This window comes from Pempheris klunzingeri, chromosome 3, assembly GCF_042242105.1.
Source record: "Pempheris klunzingeri isolate RE-2024b chromosome 3, fPemKlu1.hap1, whole genome shotgun sequence".
In the NCBI taxonomy this organism is placed as follows: Eukaryota; Metazoa; Chordata; class Actinopteri; order Acropomatiformes; family Pempheridae; genus Pempheris; species Pempheris klunzingeri.
Window position 1 is genome coordinate 10,332,815 of NC_092014.1, and position 14,630 is coordinate 10,347,444.

The 14,630-nt window shown below is 39.7% G+C and overlaps 1 protein-coding gene across 2 annotated transcripts; it reads left to right on the plus strand.

Moving 5' to 3' along the window:
• Positions 1 to 519: 519 nt before the first annotated feature.
• ppm1kb (protein phosphatase, Mg2+/Mn2+ dependent 1Kb) lies at positions 520 to 10,439 on the plus strand. Of its 2 annotated transcripts, none has more exons than XM_070827559.1 (7): positions 520 to 606; positions 1,606 to 2,118; positions 2,229 to 2,329; positions 4,278 to 4,443; positions 5,381 to 5,525; positions 7,417 to 7,551; positions 8,337 to 10,439. In XM_070827559.1, exons 2-7 carry the CDS (start codon positions 1,655 to 1,657, stop codon positions 8,466 to 8,468), a joined length of 1,143 nt encoding a protein of 380 aa, XP_070683660.1. In that variant the 5' UTR covers positions 520 to 606; positions 1,606 to 1,654; the 3' UTR covers positions 8,469 to 10,439. The 2 variants fall into 2 exon arrangements, with proteins under 2 accessions (XP_070683660.1, XP_070683661.1); XM_070827560.1 differs by having other exon boundaries at positions 557 to 606; positions 1,631 to 2,118.
• Positions 10,440 to 14,630: the final 4,191 nt, after the last annotated feature.

Below are 14,630 nucleotides of genomic sequence, written 5' to 3' on the forward strand. Positions count from 1 at the left end.
ATAGTCTACACAGATGTGGCTTTTGGACAGAATGAAACGTACTTTGAAAACATATAATGTTACTGTTGATTTATAATAGTACAGATTAACAGATTTTTGACTTTGAAAAATTGACAGTTTTTGCCAGATTACAGAGTTGCTGTATGTCAGAAAGTAGGGCAGCAGCAGCAGTAAAGTCTGTGCTCTGTAGCTTTAAATTCCATTGGGGTTAAAGGAATGTGTAAACATTCAGGTCTCAGATGACACTCCAATGAGTGTATTGGTCATAGAGGAAGTATCAGGTGATTGGGCTCCAGAACAACAAGGAACAAAAGGTGTGAAAGGTGTGTATGGAGAAATAAATTATATGATGAAATTCTTTCAAATATTTACTACATCCATTTGGTGCTTTTCTGACTGACTGCAGAGTTGCGGATTAATGATTGGTGTGAACAGCTGTCAATCATCGTTTCGTCGACCAATCGTTTGCACTGTACGTGGGGGCGTCAAAGTAGGCGTAGTCTTTCTCGCACGCTGATTGGCGCGGTGACATCACAGCCCTGTTTGATAACATTGAGGATCCAAAACACGGGGAAGAGACGAGGGCGGCGGTGGTTTTCATTCAAGGTATTAGATAGGATTTTTAAAGGCACCAGCGGAGAATTAAAGCGTATTAATGAAAGAAAACATAAAATGTAGGATTTTTAGTTAACATACCCCAGGAAGCTCAAGGGGATGGACTAGGCCGTGTTGGTTAAACTGCGAACGTCTAGCTAATGCTAGTCACTTAGCTGACTAGCCTGCTAAAGCTAGCTCATCGTTTGTAGCTAGCTAGTTAATGCTAATGCCGCTGAAAAGCAAAGCCGCTAACTTAAACGTTTAGTCCGGTTGTTTTTCGTTACTTAAAAGCCGAGAAATATCATTTGAATTATTCTAACTGATGCACGGATACATTGGTTATATAATAGGCATAACTTGTATACTTTAAGCGCAAGCAGCTAGTTTAACGACTGTCAAGAGTTGCATCATTCATGTAAATTCTTAGCGTTACTTTAAAACACGTATCTTGTTACATTCACTGCCACGTCTGGTGAATCTTGTTGGATAGAAAGCTTGAATAATGATCGTACGTTGTACATAGATGCATTAGTACCTCCCGGTGCTGCTTGAATGTTTGCAGGGTTAAAACAGTGTATAATCGATGATGATATAACTTCAAACATGGTCAGTTCACAGACACGAAGCGCTGTTTTTCTATTAATTTCGCTTTTAGCTGTAGATTTGTAATCTCAGTGTTATATGGATTGAATTATATATGAATATTTGGGATCAGATTTTAAAAATGTGAACCTTTATCTAATTTGTTTTTGAAAAATGTCAAAAATTTGTGAAAATCCATCACAACTTCCTAGGGCTTAAGGAGATGTATTCAAATGCTACTCTGACCAACAGTCTAAAGCTCAAAGATCATGAATGTGTTGCTGTCAAACTTTAATAGAGAGAGAGAGGCAGGAACCAGCCAATATTTGGCATCTTTTGCCGGAGAATTCATTACCATTTATGACATTTAATCAGGTATCAAGGCAGTTACTGATTAATTTTCTGTCAATCAACAAACCATTTCAGATAATTCCTCTGCCTCTGCATCCAGTGCTTCTCCAGTGCTGTCAGGGTGATGTCAGCGGCCTGTCTCGCGCGCCTGGCAAGGTGCAGTGGTCCTCATGTGGGTCGTAGTGGACTTCTACCGATGGCCCTAGTGCCTCTCCCATTCCAGCAGGACAGCCGGTTCACAATCCTCCGGAGACAATTTTACAGCCCTTCAGAATCACGGCTCAGCAACACGCGCTTTGATGCAGACAGCAGTGGCCGCCCCACTACTTGGGATTCATTTGGTATCTGGGACAATCGTATTGATGAGCCCATCCTGCTGCCTTCCAGCATTCGCTACGGCAAACCCATTCCCAAAGTCAACCTATTGAAGGTAGGCTGTGCCTCGCTCATTGGTCAACGTAAGGAGAATGAAGACCGCTTCCAAGTATCCCAAATGACTGACAACATCCTGTACTTTGCTGTGTTTGATGGACATGGTGGGCCAGAAGCAGCTGACTTTTGTGAAAAATACATGGAGAAATTCATCAAGTAAGGACATCATTTAAGATATGACAGCTGTCATTGTCCCAAGAAAGAGTCTTGTCATACCTTTGTAGCTGATTTTCTGATAAATGTAGTGTCGGTTGTTGTTGTTTCAGGGACCTTGTGGCGGACGAGTCTGATCTGGAATTAGTTTTAACGAAGGCCTTCCTCGAAGTAGACAAAGCTCTTGCTAAGCACTTCCACTTCATTCCAAATGGTAGGTTCTTTCATGTTACATGTACATAGATATATTGTGTGTGTATATATACATATTTACATATATACACACATATAATGACACTTTTTTCTTCTCTCTTCAAAACCTAACTTACTGCTTTGAAGCCTTGGATTTTTCAACTCACATGACCTGAGCACTTTTGGTTAGAGGTCTGTCGTTAAACCAGAAGTTATTCAATAATTGATTAACAATAAACCAGCTACAAGTAAAGCAAACGCTAGTGCTTCACCGTTTCCAGTACTGCATCTACACATTTACGAAGGCGACAAATTAAAGGAAAAGTACATGTGTGGGTAAGCATAGTTTATGTGGATCTTTCCATACAGGGCACAAGGGGTTACTGAATGGTTTTTGACGAGTATGAAAATTATGTGAATCGTGTTAGTGATCATGTTAAACACCTTTTGAAATAATGGCATTCATTTGAGGACCAGGCTCTTGGAAAGTTTATGCTAAAGAACATTGAAGCTGTTCTAACATCTTGTGGTGCCTGACACTTAATGTTGATTTTTTTTCCCCTTTAATTTGTCATCCAACTTTGATATTTTTTCAATTTGCAAAGTATGTTGTTTAGCACAGGCTTTGGAATTTATACTAAAAATGGTATAATTTGAGCATCCCTCAAACAAATAGATGCAAAATATTCCTCCCTATAAATCCTGTGGTCTACACTTTTGCCATTGTCATATAGAAACTTTTCAAATTAGCTTGACTAATTAGCTTGGCATTACCTCTGATTAAGGTTATGTTTTGATATAATAGCTAGTATACCTGTTATGTGGCTATTCATCGGCCACGCTGTGTGAAATGTCCCAATATGCCTGTGTGTGTGTGTGTGCATGTTATCTACGGCAGCTGCTGACCCAGCTAAGAGCTGGAGGCCCTTGGCACCAATGTGGATGACGAGAGGCTAGATATTGAAGGAGAGTCCAGCGGGTCCTAAATCCTGGACTACTGGAAGGTTCCCTATCTTTCTCTCACTCCTCTCTGTCTCTCTCGCTCTCTCTCTTCCTGTTCTTCTCTCACCAAGTGTATGCAAAGCTTCTTGTGAGAAAGTGTTTCAGTTTGACAAGTTGAATGAGATGTGTGTTTTCAGTGACAGCTCTAGCCCGTGAGATGCAGCATGTTTGCATATGCAGATAAGGCTAAAGAACAATTTATTTATTCATTTATTTCTTTGGAGAGAGAAGGCTCTAATGCAGGCCGATAAATGTCAACATTCGTAAATTCACTCACTGACATTTGATGCTATTTTATCAAATGTGTCATCTCTTAAGGAGCTTGAGTTAAGAGTTTATGCATAATCCATTAAATATCCACTATCTGCTCAAACATCAGTTGCCAGACCCATAAAGTTAGCTAGAACCATGTTACTGAATCAGATGTTAAAATAACATATCTGTTAGTCTGCCTTAGTAAGAACTGTTACAAATGACCAACATCAAGTAATTCAATTTGATACCATGTAACTTGTGGCAAATACGTGGTCAGTTTTTCACATTTGTAACATTTGAAGTAAGACAAATCACCCCTCTCAGGAAGAATTAAGAGAAATATTTTTCTTTTTTAGATGAGTTTATGTGATGATTTCGTTTTAAATATCAAGATCGATACACGACACTGATTGTGTCTGTTAACAGTCATTATTTTTAGGTCCAGCCTCAGACTTAACTCTGCTGTAAAATTTGCTCTGAACCTCAACTCTGTGCTGAAACAGTTGGACCTGCATGTGTGACTGCCTCCTCTATTGTTACCTGTGTAATCTCTAGTTTGCCACTTTATGACTTCCCACCCATATGTTCATGTTTTAGTGTGTGGATGTGAGAGACGCCAATGAATGTTTTTGTGAATAATGTGAACAGTGACTTTTTGTGTGGACCTGTTATGGCACATTCCACCTCTGATGTTTCCTTTTATGTCTCGGTAGCGCCGGGGATGAATGCAGGAGCCACCTCCACCGTGGCGCTGTTGAGGGACGGCATTGAGCTGGTGGTGGCCAGTGTGGGTGACAGCCGCGCCATGCTGTGCCGCAAGGGCAAGGCCCTTAAGCTCACTGTCGATCACACTCCTGAGAGGAAGGACGAGAAAGAGAGGTAAGATGTGACAACTGTTGTGTGAAACATAATGGCTCCTGAAGACATGAATTGTATTTGTCTTTCTTTAAAGTACATCAGGTGATTCCCAGAATAAGCAGATCTGTCATTGGCCATAACAAATGAAAACGCCTGTGTGTAGCTGCAGGGCCTTTAAGAAACCGTTTCACTTCTGCTACTTTTGTTCCTCAAATAACTAAACTTGATTAACATCTAGTGGCTAAAAGCAGGTACTGACCTGCCCATCTAGCACCTCGGGCCCCTGGTCCATGAATGTTAAACCTGCAGGCAGAAACATGGGCATGATATTTGATCGTGACCTTTCATTTGATGACAAATGACAAAAGTTGTTCAATCTTGTTTTTATCAGTTGATGACTAATTTTTTTCCGGCCTGAACTCAAGAAGGCCATTCATGCTTTAATTTCCTCTTGGCTTGACTACTGTAACTTATTGTGTTCAAGATTAAGCCAAAAAACAATCTCACGCCTTCAGCTTTTAACAGATACTAGAAGACAAGCTCATATTATCCCTGTTTGAGCCTTTCTTCACTGGTCAGTTTTAGAACCCATTTTTAGGAATTTACAGATCACTTTTAAAATACTGCGTGGCTTATGAGCCTTAAAGCGGTCTTAGATCCTTGGGCAGGTCTCTGCTGGTTGTTCTTAAGATCCAGCTCAAGACTAAAGGTGACCGAGCACCTTTGTAACTTTGTTTTCTAAAAGTGCTATATAAATGAAGTTTGTTATAATATTATTATCATCTAGAGATTTTATTGGAAACTAATATTAATCCTTCAGAGTACATTTAATGGTGGCGTTATCAGTACTGAAGGAGTTGTATCTGCAGCAATGAGAAGGATCATTTTTATTATTTTTGGAAAAATCACTCTTTCTTTCTGAACTTAAGTAATTCTTTGTACACATCTGTATCTGAAGGATAAAGAAAAGTGGGGGTTTTATCACCTGGAATAGTCTGGGACAGCCGAACGTGAACGGCAGGTTGGCCATGACGCGCAGCATTGGAGACTTCGACCTGAAAAACATGGGGGTCATTGCTGAACCTGAGACCAAGAGAATATCGGTAGGTTTATAAAACTTTGAATAATGTCTCTCATTTGTCTACCAGGCATTTCAGGCTAATTTCTACATGATTTTTTGACAGAATTCTTGCCTAAAAAGAGTCGGTACAGTGACACAGTCAGCTTCTACACTGTGTTCCAAATTATTATGCAAGTAGGATTTCAGTTAAATAAACTTTTGTTTTTTTGTTTTTCAATGAAACATTTTGCTTGTGTTGTTTCTCCTGTCTGTTTAAAACACTGACATCAATTTCAGACAGGTTTGATAATTTATTTGGCTGGTGAGCCTAATTAAAGGGAAACTACTTAAGGAGGTTGTTCCACATTATTACGCAAGTCACAGGTTTCATGCAATATGGGGAGAAAGAAAGATCTTTCTGCAGATGAAAAGAGTGAAATATTGCAATGCCTTGCAAAAGGTATGAAAACACTGGAAATTTTCATGAAAACCTAAGAGAGATCATCGTACTGTGAGAAGATACGTGTGTGATTCAGAGCTTAGACGGGTTCGTTCAGATAAAGGTGCATTGAGGAAGATTTTTCTCAAGCAAATACATCGTATTAAGACAGCAGCTGTTAAAAAGCCACTGCTGGGTGGCTGGTGGATGGCCACCATGTCCCAACAAGGCTGTTGGGCCATGGTGGCTGGTGGTTGGTCAGCAAAAAGGTGGTGGAGTGATGTTTTGGGCTGGAATAATGGGGAGTGAGCTGGTAGGCCCCTTCAGGGTGCCCGAAGGTGTCAAAATGACCTATGCAAAATATGTGGAGTTCCTAACGGATCATTTCCTGCCTTGGTATAAAAAGAAGAACCGTGCCTTCCGGAGTAAAATCATTTTCATGCAAGACAATGCACCGTCCCATGCTGCAAAAAATACCATTGAATCCTTGGCTGCTATGGGCATAAAGGGAGAGAAAATCATGGTGTGGCTACCATCATCCGCTGACCTCAACCCTATTGAGAACCTGTGGAGCACCCTTACAAGGAAGATCTATGAGGGTGGGCGGCAGTATACCTCAAAACAGCAGCTCTGGGAGGCAATTCTGGCATAATTATATGAAATCCAGGCAGAAACTACACATGGACTCACAAGTTCAATGGATGGGAGAGTTGTGAAGGTGCTATTCAAGAAGGGCTCCTATGTTAACATGTAACTTGACCTATAAAGATGTTTTTGATTGAAACAGCATTTATTTTGAATATCTCCTAATGCAGAGAATACAACAGATTTGCATTTTCAATTCTTTACAAGCTATTGAATGCTTTGAAACTCTGTTGTGCATAATAATTTGGAACACTGTATTTTGAGTTATTTAAAAAAAAAAAAACACTGTCATCATCTGAAGTTTTGTTTAATAAAATCCTGATTATAATATAATTGTTGAGGATTTAAAAAATCGTACCGACTGTCATTTGTATTGACTATTTAGGAAAAACGAACAAAAACAGCATATGTGTAATAATTTGGAACACAGTGTATACACTAATGTATGTACAGCAGCATAATGGCACTTAACAACAGACTTTACAACAAATGTAGTCAGTACATATTTTAACAACACCAGGATGTATGCAACTTCCTTCTACAAATGTGTTCAGTGAGCAAATATTACAGCCTTTGTCTTAAATGTGATGATCTAAACGCCTGACAATGACAGTTGCCCACCTGGATATATATTTGTGTGTGGATGTTCATCTGAATAAACTGCACTGCACAAGTTCACATCTGTTTTAACTTGTAAATAAGTCTGTGTGGACACTCCATCATTAGATATTTTACAGTTCGGTTGTTATTAATATCTCTTATAGATTGCAGTAATAATTTGGTGCTTCTTGGCAGCAGAACAGTTTCAGAAAGGAGAAATGTCGCTAAATATTTCTTTCCCTGTCTTCAGTTGCACCACGCCCACGACTCGTTCCTGGCGCTGACCACAGACGGCGTTAACTTCATTATGAATAGTCAGGAGATCTGCAATGTCATCAACCAGTGCCACGACCCCAAGGAGGCGGCTCAGAGAATATCTGACCAGGTGAGACGTTCATGCTTGGCTTTTGATAGGCCTCACTCTGCTCTCTAGCTCATACGCACATATTGGAAGCATTATTACTGTGGTTTTGTTCCTTGAAGGGTAAAAGATGCTTTCGGATGGCGTGCGGCTGCCACCACAGCAGGCAGCAGCTCTGCCAGCTCCGGGTTACCTCAGAATCTTAAAGTCAGCACACCAACTACATTATAATAGAGGAAATGGATATGATAGGATTAATATAGCATGTTTTGTTAGCTAGTATCATAAAGATTGCTAATTGTCCCAGATAATCAGACTTTGAAGCTGGCGTTGCTCCCAAACCATTTCTCCTCATCGGTTTCTTAACTCAGATACAGTCTCTCTCATATTTCCGCTGAGTGGTTGTGTGCTTCGTGCCAACAGTCCGTCACTGAGCCACGACTCAAATTTGGCCGCATTTGCTAATTTGCGATTAGCTCACAAGCTTTAGCCTTGTGGAAGACTCTGGTGCAATGGGTGCATTGGTAGGTCGACTGGCAGGTTGGCTGTCCAATGATTTAATTTGAGCCAAAGTAAATAATTGGATGGGCTTATTGTAGTCATGTGACAGCCACAGATACCAGGTCTTTTCTTTCTTTTCCTCTAACCGTTGTTGCGCTGTATAATGGTTGCTGTATGTAAAAGATCTATTCGCTACACCTGCCAAAGCTTGGAGGTTTACAATGTGGCCCAGCTTCAATGGAAATCTGCCAGTAAGCAGACACATACACATATTTTAATGTATTTCAAATTGTTCTCTTCTCCGTCAGGCTCTTCAGTACGGCTCAGAGGACAACAGCACAATTATCGTGGTGCCCTTTGGTGCCTGGGGAAAGCACCAGAATTCAGACTCAAGTTTCTCCTTCAGCCGAAGTTTTGTGTCCAGTGGTCGCTGGGCGTAGTCAGCAGGACGTTGGATGAAAAGGTTTGGTCTGTGGACCTAAATTAATGTGTGCAATACAATCGAACAGTGCCCTTGTGGAATTACATTATTAAGAGTGCGTTTTGCCCAAACAATAATACCTATTGTTGTAACATCTTATTTAGAGTAGCATGATATTTATTAGCCTCTGGGAAGTGAGAGGCGATGAATTCATGATGTGCACTAAATGAAAAACATCCATTTTGTACAAGGTTTTGTCTGCTAGCAAGCCACCAACCTTGGGTACTATAAGCTGGGAAGTGTTTGAATGGCAGATAGGAATTCATACATGTCCTTCTTTACATCAGTTAAGATTTAGGCCTAGTGTTCCTGACTGTCTGCCATTCAGATATTTTAAATATCTTTTAAGCTGTTCATAACACCCAAGTTTGCACTTTTTTTAATTTTCATTGTTAACTTGGACAAGTTGCATTTTCAAAAAATAGACGATACACAGTAGTGCGCCTGGATTTTACCAGTTTGAAGCCCGCTGTGTCTAACTTTGGACCATTTCTCAGCTTCGACAGGGCTACATGCGTAGAAAAGAGCAGGACATTACAACAATTCAACTGCATTAACTTCTCAATTGACTGGAATCAGTATGAAAACAAAAATGCTTAAATGTCCAAAGTACACCACAATTTCTGAAACAACTGGAATATAAGTTTCACAAGTAAAATGAGTCTAAATGACTGTATTTCAATTATAGTGTTTCCTTTTCATCTTGCGGAACTAAATTAGATTATACTGGAACATGAACAGCATCAGCTTTTTTAAGCTCTTCCAATCATATCTCCATTTGGAAGGACTTCCCCGTACACATCGTTTTACTCTTTTCGTGAAATGACTCCTGTAAAGCATCAATTGCACATTCTTGATGGTTTGGGAAAAATGAACAAAACCCTGAATGTCCCGTGACATAGTGAACTGGTGAGAGTTGTTTGTATGAGCAGCGTTTCAGTGGTTTAATCTGAGATGAATAAGTATAAGATGCTCAACGTCTCTTGCTATGTAAACATTGCTCCAGCTTGAATAAGTGTTAATATCTGTATTGATATGAAGCAGGTCTTGCCCGGGCACAAAGATGTTCAGGGCACAGAAATGTACAGTTTATGTTTTGTAAATAATTATATTTATGTATTTCTGGAAAACTGGTAGTTCTCAGTCACATTTAGAGTATGTCACACACAGGATCTCTCTCGCCTGGTTGCTTGTTCGGTGTAAAGCTATATAACCTTGATTGTAACTCACAATCAGTAATTCCTCATTTATGCCACTTATTTGTCACTCAGAAAGAGCAAAGCACACTTGAATGCAACACTAAAGAACTGTTCAGCTAAGAGCCATGTATGACAATGTGAATGTTCGCTTAAATGCCCTCCATAACTTAAGAATACAATCAAACCCAGTAGGGTTCAGGAGTAATTAAGCTGTAGAAGTCGTCTTGGCTGGCCTAATATGAGTGGATACATTTAGACTTAAACCATTAGTTTGACTGTACAGTCACTCCTGGTCTTTTGTTTTGTGGTTGTTACAGCTAGACGAATGCAGCACATCATATTTATCGGCGCTGTTCTATTTGTGAGGTGTACAAATGTTGCGTAACATCAGTTTTTCCTCCATTTATACAGCATTTATATGTGTTTTGTAAATACTGTTATTTTTTTCCTCTCAGTCGCATATTGAATGAAACCTTGAATTATTATGAGGACTTAGTCTTTATAATTAACACGTCCTACTCACAAACCTCCTCGCCTGGCAAAGGTATCTGTCGCACTGTGTTTTTAATTTCTTCGTTTGGTTTCATTGCCGTTCAAATATAATCACTGTAGCTGTGGGCCTGCATCTGGGACCTAAATGTGACTGTTTCAACAACACTCTGTCAGTACTGTATTTTGGGTCTGAGTGGCTTGTGAGACACTTCAATTAAAAACTATCCATCAGAAATTAATTCGTGTTTTTAGTTGTATTTTTGTAGGAATTTGGGCAAACATTCTACTGTACCAGGATGTAAATGTTTTACACATTTCCATCTTGTACATTTCATCTGAGAAAATACAACAAATGCTGAACCAGGGTCACTTTGAGAACCATAAATTAATTCATTTTTTCATTTACTGATAAATGAAGCCTGATTAACTGGATTTTTTGAAGGCTGATGTTGATATCAACATTTGAGAGTTAAATAATTTAGAATCGTATCTGCTGGTAATTTTAAGATTAAGATTTCTCAGATTAACTGCTCTTTTTAAACTCTCTTTATTGACTTTAACAACTGAACACACACACCTACATATACAGTGGGGCAAAAAAGTATTTAGTCAGCCACCAATTGTGCAAGTTCTCCCACTTAAAAAGATGAGAGAGGCCTGTAATTTTCATCATAGGTACACTTCAACTTTGAGAGACAGAATGGGGGGAAAGAATCCAGAAAATCAGTATAAAAGACACCTGTCCACAACCTCAAACAGTCACACTCCAAACTCCACTATGGCCAAGACCAAAGAGCTGTCAAAGGACACCAGAAACAAAGTTGTAGACCTGCACCAGGCTGGGAAGACTGAATCTGCAATAGGTAAGCAGCTTGGTGTGAAGAAATCAACTGTGGGAGCAATTATTAGAAAATGGAAGACATACAAGACCACTGATAATCTCCCTCGATCTGGGGCTCCACGCAAGATCTCACTCCGTGGGGTCAAAATGATCACAAGAACGGTGGGCAAAAATCCCAGAACCACACGGGGGGACCTAGTGAATGACCTGCAGAGAGCTGGGACCAAAGTAACAAAGGCTACCATCAGTAACACACTACGCTGCCAGGGACTCAAACCCTGCAGTGCCAGACGTGTCCCCTTGCTTAAGCCAGTACATGTCCAGGCCCGTCTGAAGTTTGCTAGAGAGCATTTGGATGATCCAGAAGAGGATTGGGAGAATGTCATATGGTCAGATGAAACCAAAATAGAACTTTTTGGTAAAAACTCAACTTGTTGTGTTTGGAGGAGAAAGAATGCTGAGTTGCATCCAAAGAACACCATACCTACTGTGAAGCATGGGGGTGGAAACATCATGCTTTGGGGCTGTTTTTCTGCAAAGGGACCAGGACGACTGATCCATGTAAAGGAAAGAATGAATGGGGCCATGTATCGTGAGATTTTGAGTGAAAACCTCCTTCCATCAGCAAGGGCATTGAAGATGAAACGTGGCTGGGTCTTTCAGCATGACAATGATCCCAAACACACCGCCCGGGCAACGAAGGAGTGGCTTCGTAAGAAGCATTTCAAGGTCCTGGAGTGGCCGAGCCAGTCTCCAGATCTCAACCCCATAGAAAATCTTTGGAGGGAGTTGAAAGTCCGTGTTGCCCAGCGACAGCCCCAAAACATCACTGCTCTAGAGGAGATCTGCATGGAGGAATGGGCCAAAATACCAGCAACAGTGTGTGAAAACCTTGTGAAGACTTACAGAAAACGTTTGACCTCTGTCATTGCCAACAAAGGGTATATAACAAAGTATTGAGATGAACTTTTGTTATTGACCAAATACTTATTTTCCACCATAATTTGCAAATAAATTCTTTAAAAAATGTGATTTTCTGGGTTTGTTTTTTTTTTTAATTCTGTCTCTCATAGTTGTGGTATACCTATGATGAAAATTACAGGCCTCTCATCTTTAAGTGGGAGAACTTGCACAATTGGTGGCTGACTAAATACTTTTTTGCCCCACTGTATAGACATACCAGTGAATGTGTATATATACATACACATAATACAGGACACACAAAAATTATATTAAAACAACCAAAGCTTTAGTCATAACTTCTTCCACCTGTCTTAATAATGTACAAATACATTATATCCCCAGCTGCTTCCACCATAACTCTTTCCTCTGTACAAAACATCTGAATGGACCCCAAATGTTGTGAAAGAGGCTGATTCCCCTGAATAAATTAAGCTATTTAAGAGTTTTACAGTTGAAAAATAAACTTATCAGATGCATTATGTGGTTGACAGAGATTCTTGCATGCATTTATCTGTACTGTAATTCCTTATTTCTTAATCGGCTGACACACAGTGATCACCAATACTGATGTATCTGCGCTGACCAAATATCAACTGGTGTCATTGTTTTCCAAGTTAAATTTAAGGTATCAAAGAATTTAACCACCAGGTAAACTTTGTTATGAGTCCGTTGTTTAATGAATATTTCTATTAAAAAACAAGTAAATATTTAAGTCTTATTTTACAATACCAGCTATCGTTTCCAGATATACTGATTCATCAGTAGCTTCAATAAAAAGATCAAAGTTGGCACATCAATCTCTAAGTCATCAGAGTGGTGTGTAAAGGGTTAAAGCGGTGTGCGGCTCGCTGGGCTCTCGGCTGAGTGTGTGGCTGGATGGTGGGGCACCTGTCCCTGCTGTCATGAGCTGATGTTAGTCAGCCTGCACAGTCTCCCTCTGCTCTGTCCGTCTGCAGCCTGCAGCAGCAGCACTCCTGAAGCCGGCTGCAGCAGGACTACGAACCAGCAGCCCCTCTCACAGTCTCACAGCCCGGTAAGTCACTGCAGCAACACTGGATTTAGTTTTGTTGTGGATTTTGACTCTTCCACCACTTGGGTTTGTCTAGTTGAGGATGGAGCAAGAAGAAATAGGTCCTTAAAGTGAATTAAGGAACTCACAGTTCGCCTACCCACAGAGATGTGTGCAGTGTGAGAGTGAGTGCTGTAGCCTGGATTTAAAACACTGAAGTCATGTGCCCTGTGTGTGTTATGTTTTAATGGATGAGATTAGTTTTGTCCGGTTTGGTTAGAAAAACCAGTGGGCTTACAGTGACGGGAAACGATTTGATTATTTCTGGACAGATTTTCTTTAAAAGTTCCAAAAGCTCCTTTTTTAGTGTAAAAGTCACTAAAAAATACCCAGAGCCACCTTTAAAAGAAAGCTCACAGTGAGATACGTACTGCATACGATACATTCTTAGTTTTGTTTTTCAAAAATGACATCTGTGGAATTTTCTCTTAATATTTAAAAAACATGGTTTTATGAAAACACAGAATCTAATCTAAGACTCTAACACGCTGGCACTGTGTTCCTGTGTGTCCTCCAGAGCTCAATCCCACATGTAACTTAAACATCCACCTTAGCCTCACGTGAAGCATAGACGATGATGTAGGTTGTATTAAAATTAAAATACAGCCTTTATACTTAATAAGAAGAATAAAAGGCCACAGCACTGACCCATTGAACTATAGCCATGTAGTAATAATAACAGGATGAAGAAAAGACAGAAGAACCAGTGTTTTTTTTATTAAGTGCGGTTATCTATTTATATATGTTTGCATTTCTGAAGCCTTGTGAGATCTAAACCAGTTCCTTTACAGAAAATGTACTAAATGTTTTTATCTATACAAATATAAACAGACACCGTGTATTTTATTTCTGGTTAAAATAGTTCCGTTTGTCCACCTTCTTTTATTTTCCTAATCACACTCTTTGCGTTAAATGTCGGCATGTGTCTGCTTGGTGATTTTTTTAGTTTTTAGTACACCAAGGAAATTGAAGCTTGGCTACAAATATGACATCTCCTGTGAGGATATAACATTTAAAGATGCCAGACGGTCTGATTTTAATAACAGCATTTGAATATGGTTGTTAAATACCTAAATATCTAAATGAGATAAATTGCAGGCTGCTCCGTCTCGATTTCTCTTGACAGCATCTTTAAAACAATATTTTAACAATATATTAATATTTTTCTGCACTGAGTGTTGTACAGGCGTACATTTAGGAGGCTAAAACACCACCACTACTTCAATCTGCTATTAGTTTTGAGATACATTTGTTTGAAAAGATGAATATTACCATAATGAACACTGATTGATCTGTGTGACACACAAACACTACATCATATTTTCTGTGAGAAATAGTTTCTCAGCTCTTTTTCCTGTAAGACTGGAAATAGGAATGTGTTAGTATTTAAAGATTTTTGCAGCTCTGGTCTTTGTTTTAAGACAGGAAACCATGAGATGCATTCCTTACTTATGTCTGTGTCGTTTTTTTCATCACACCAGCGCATAAAAAAAATCTAAAAAAGGTCGATTTCTATCTGCCAGCTCTCGTTTGGCAGTGTGTTCGCTGCAGAGGATG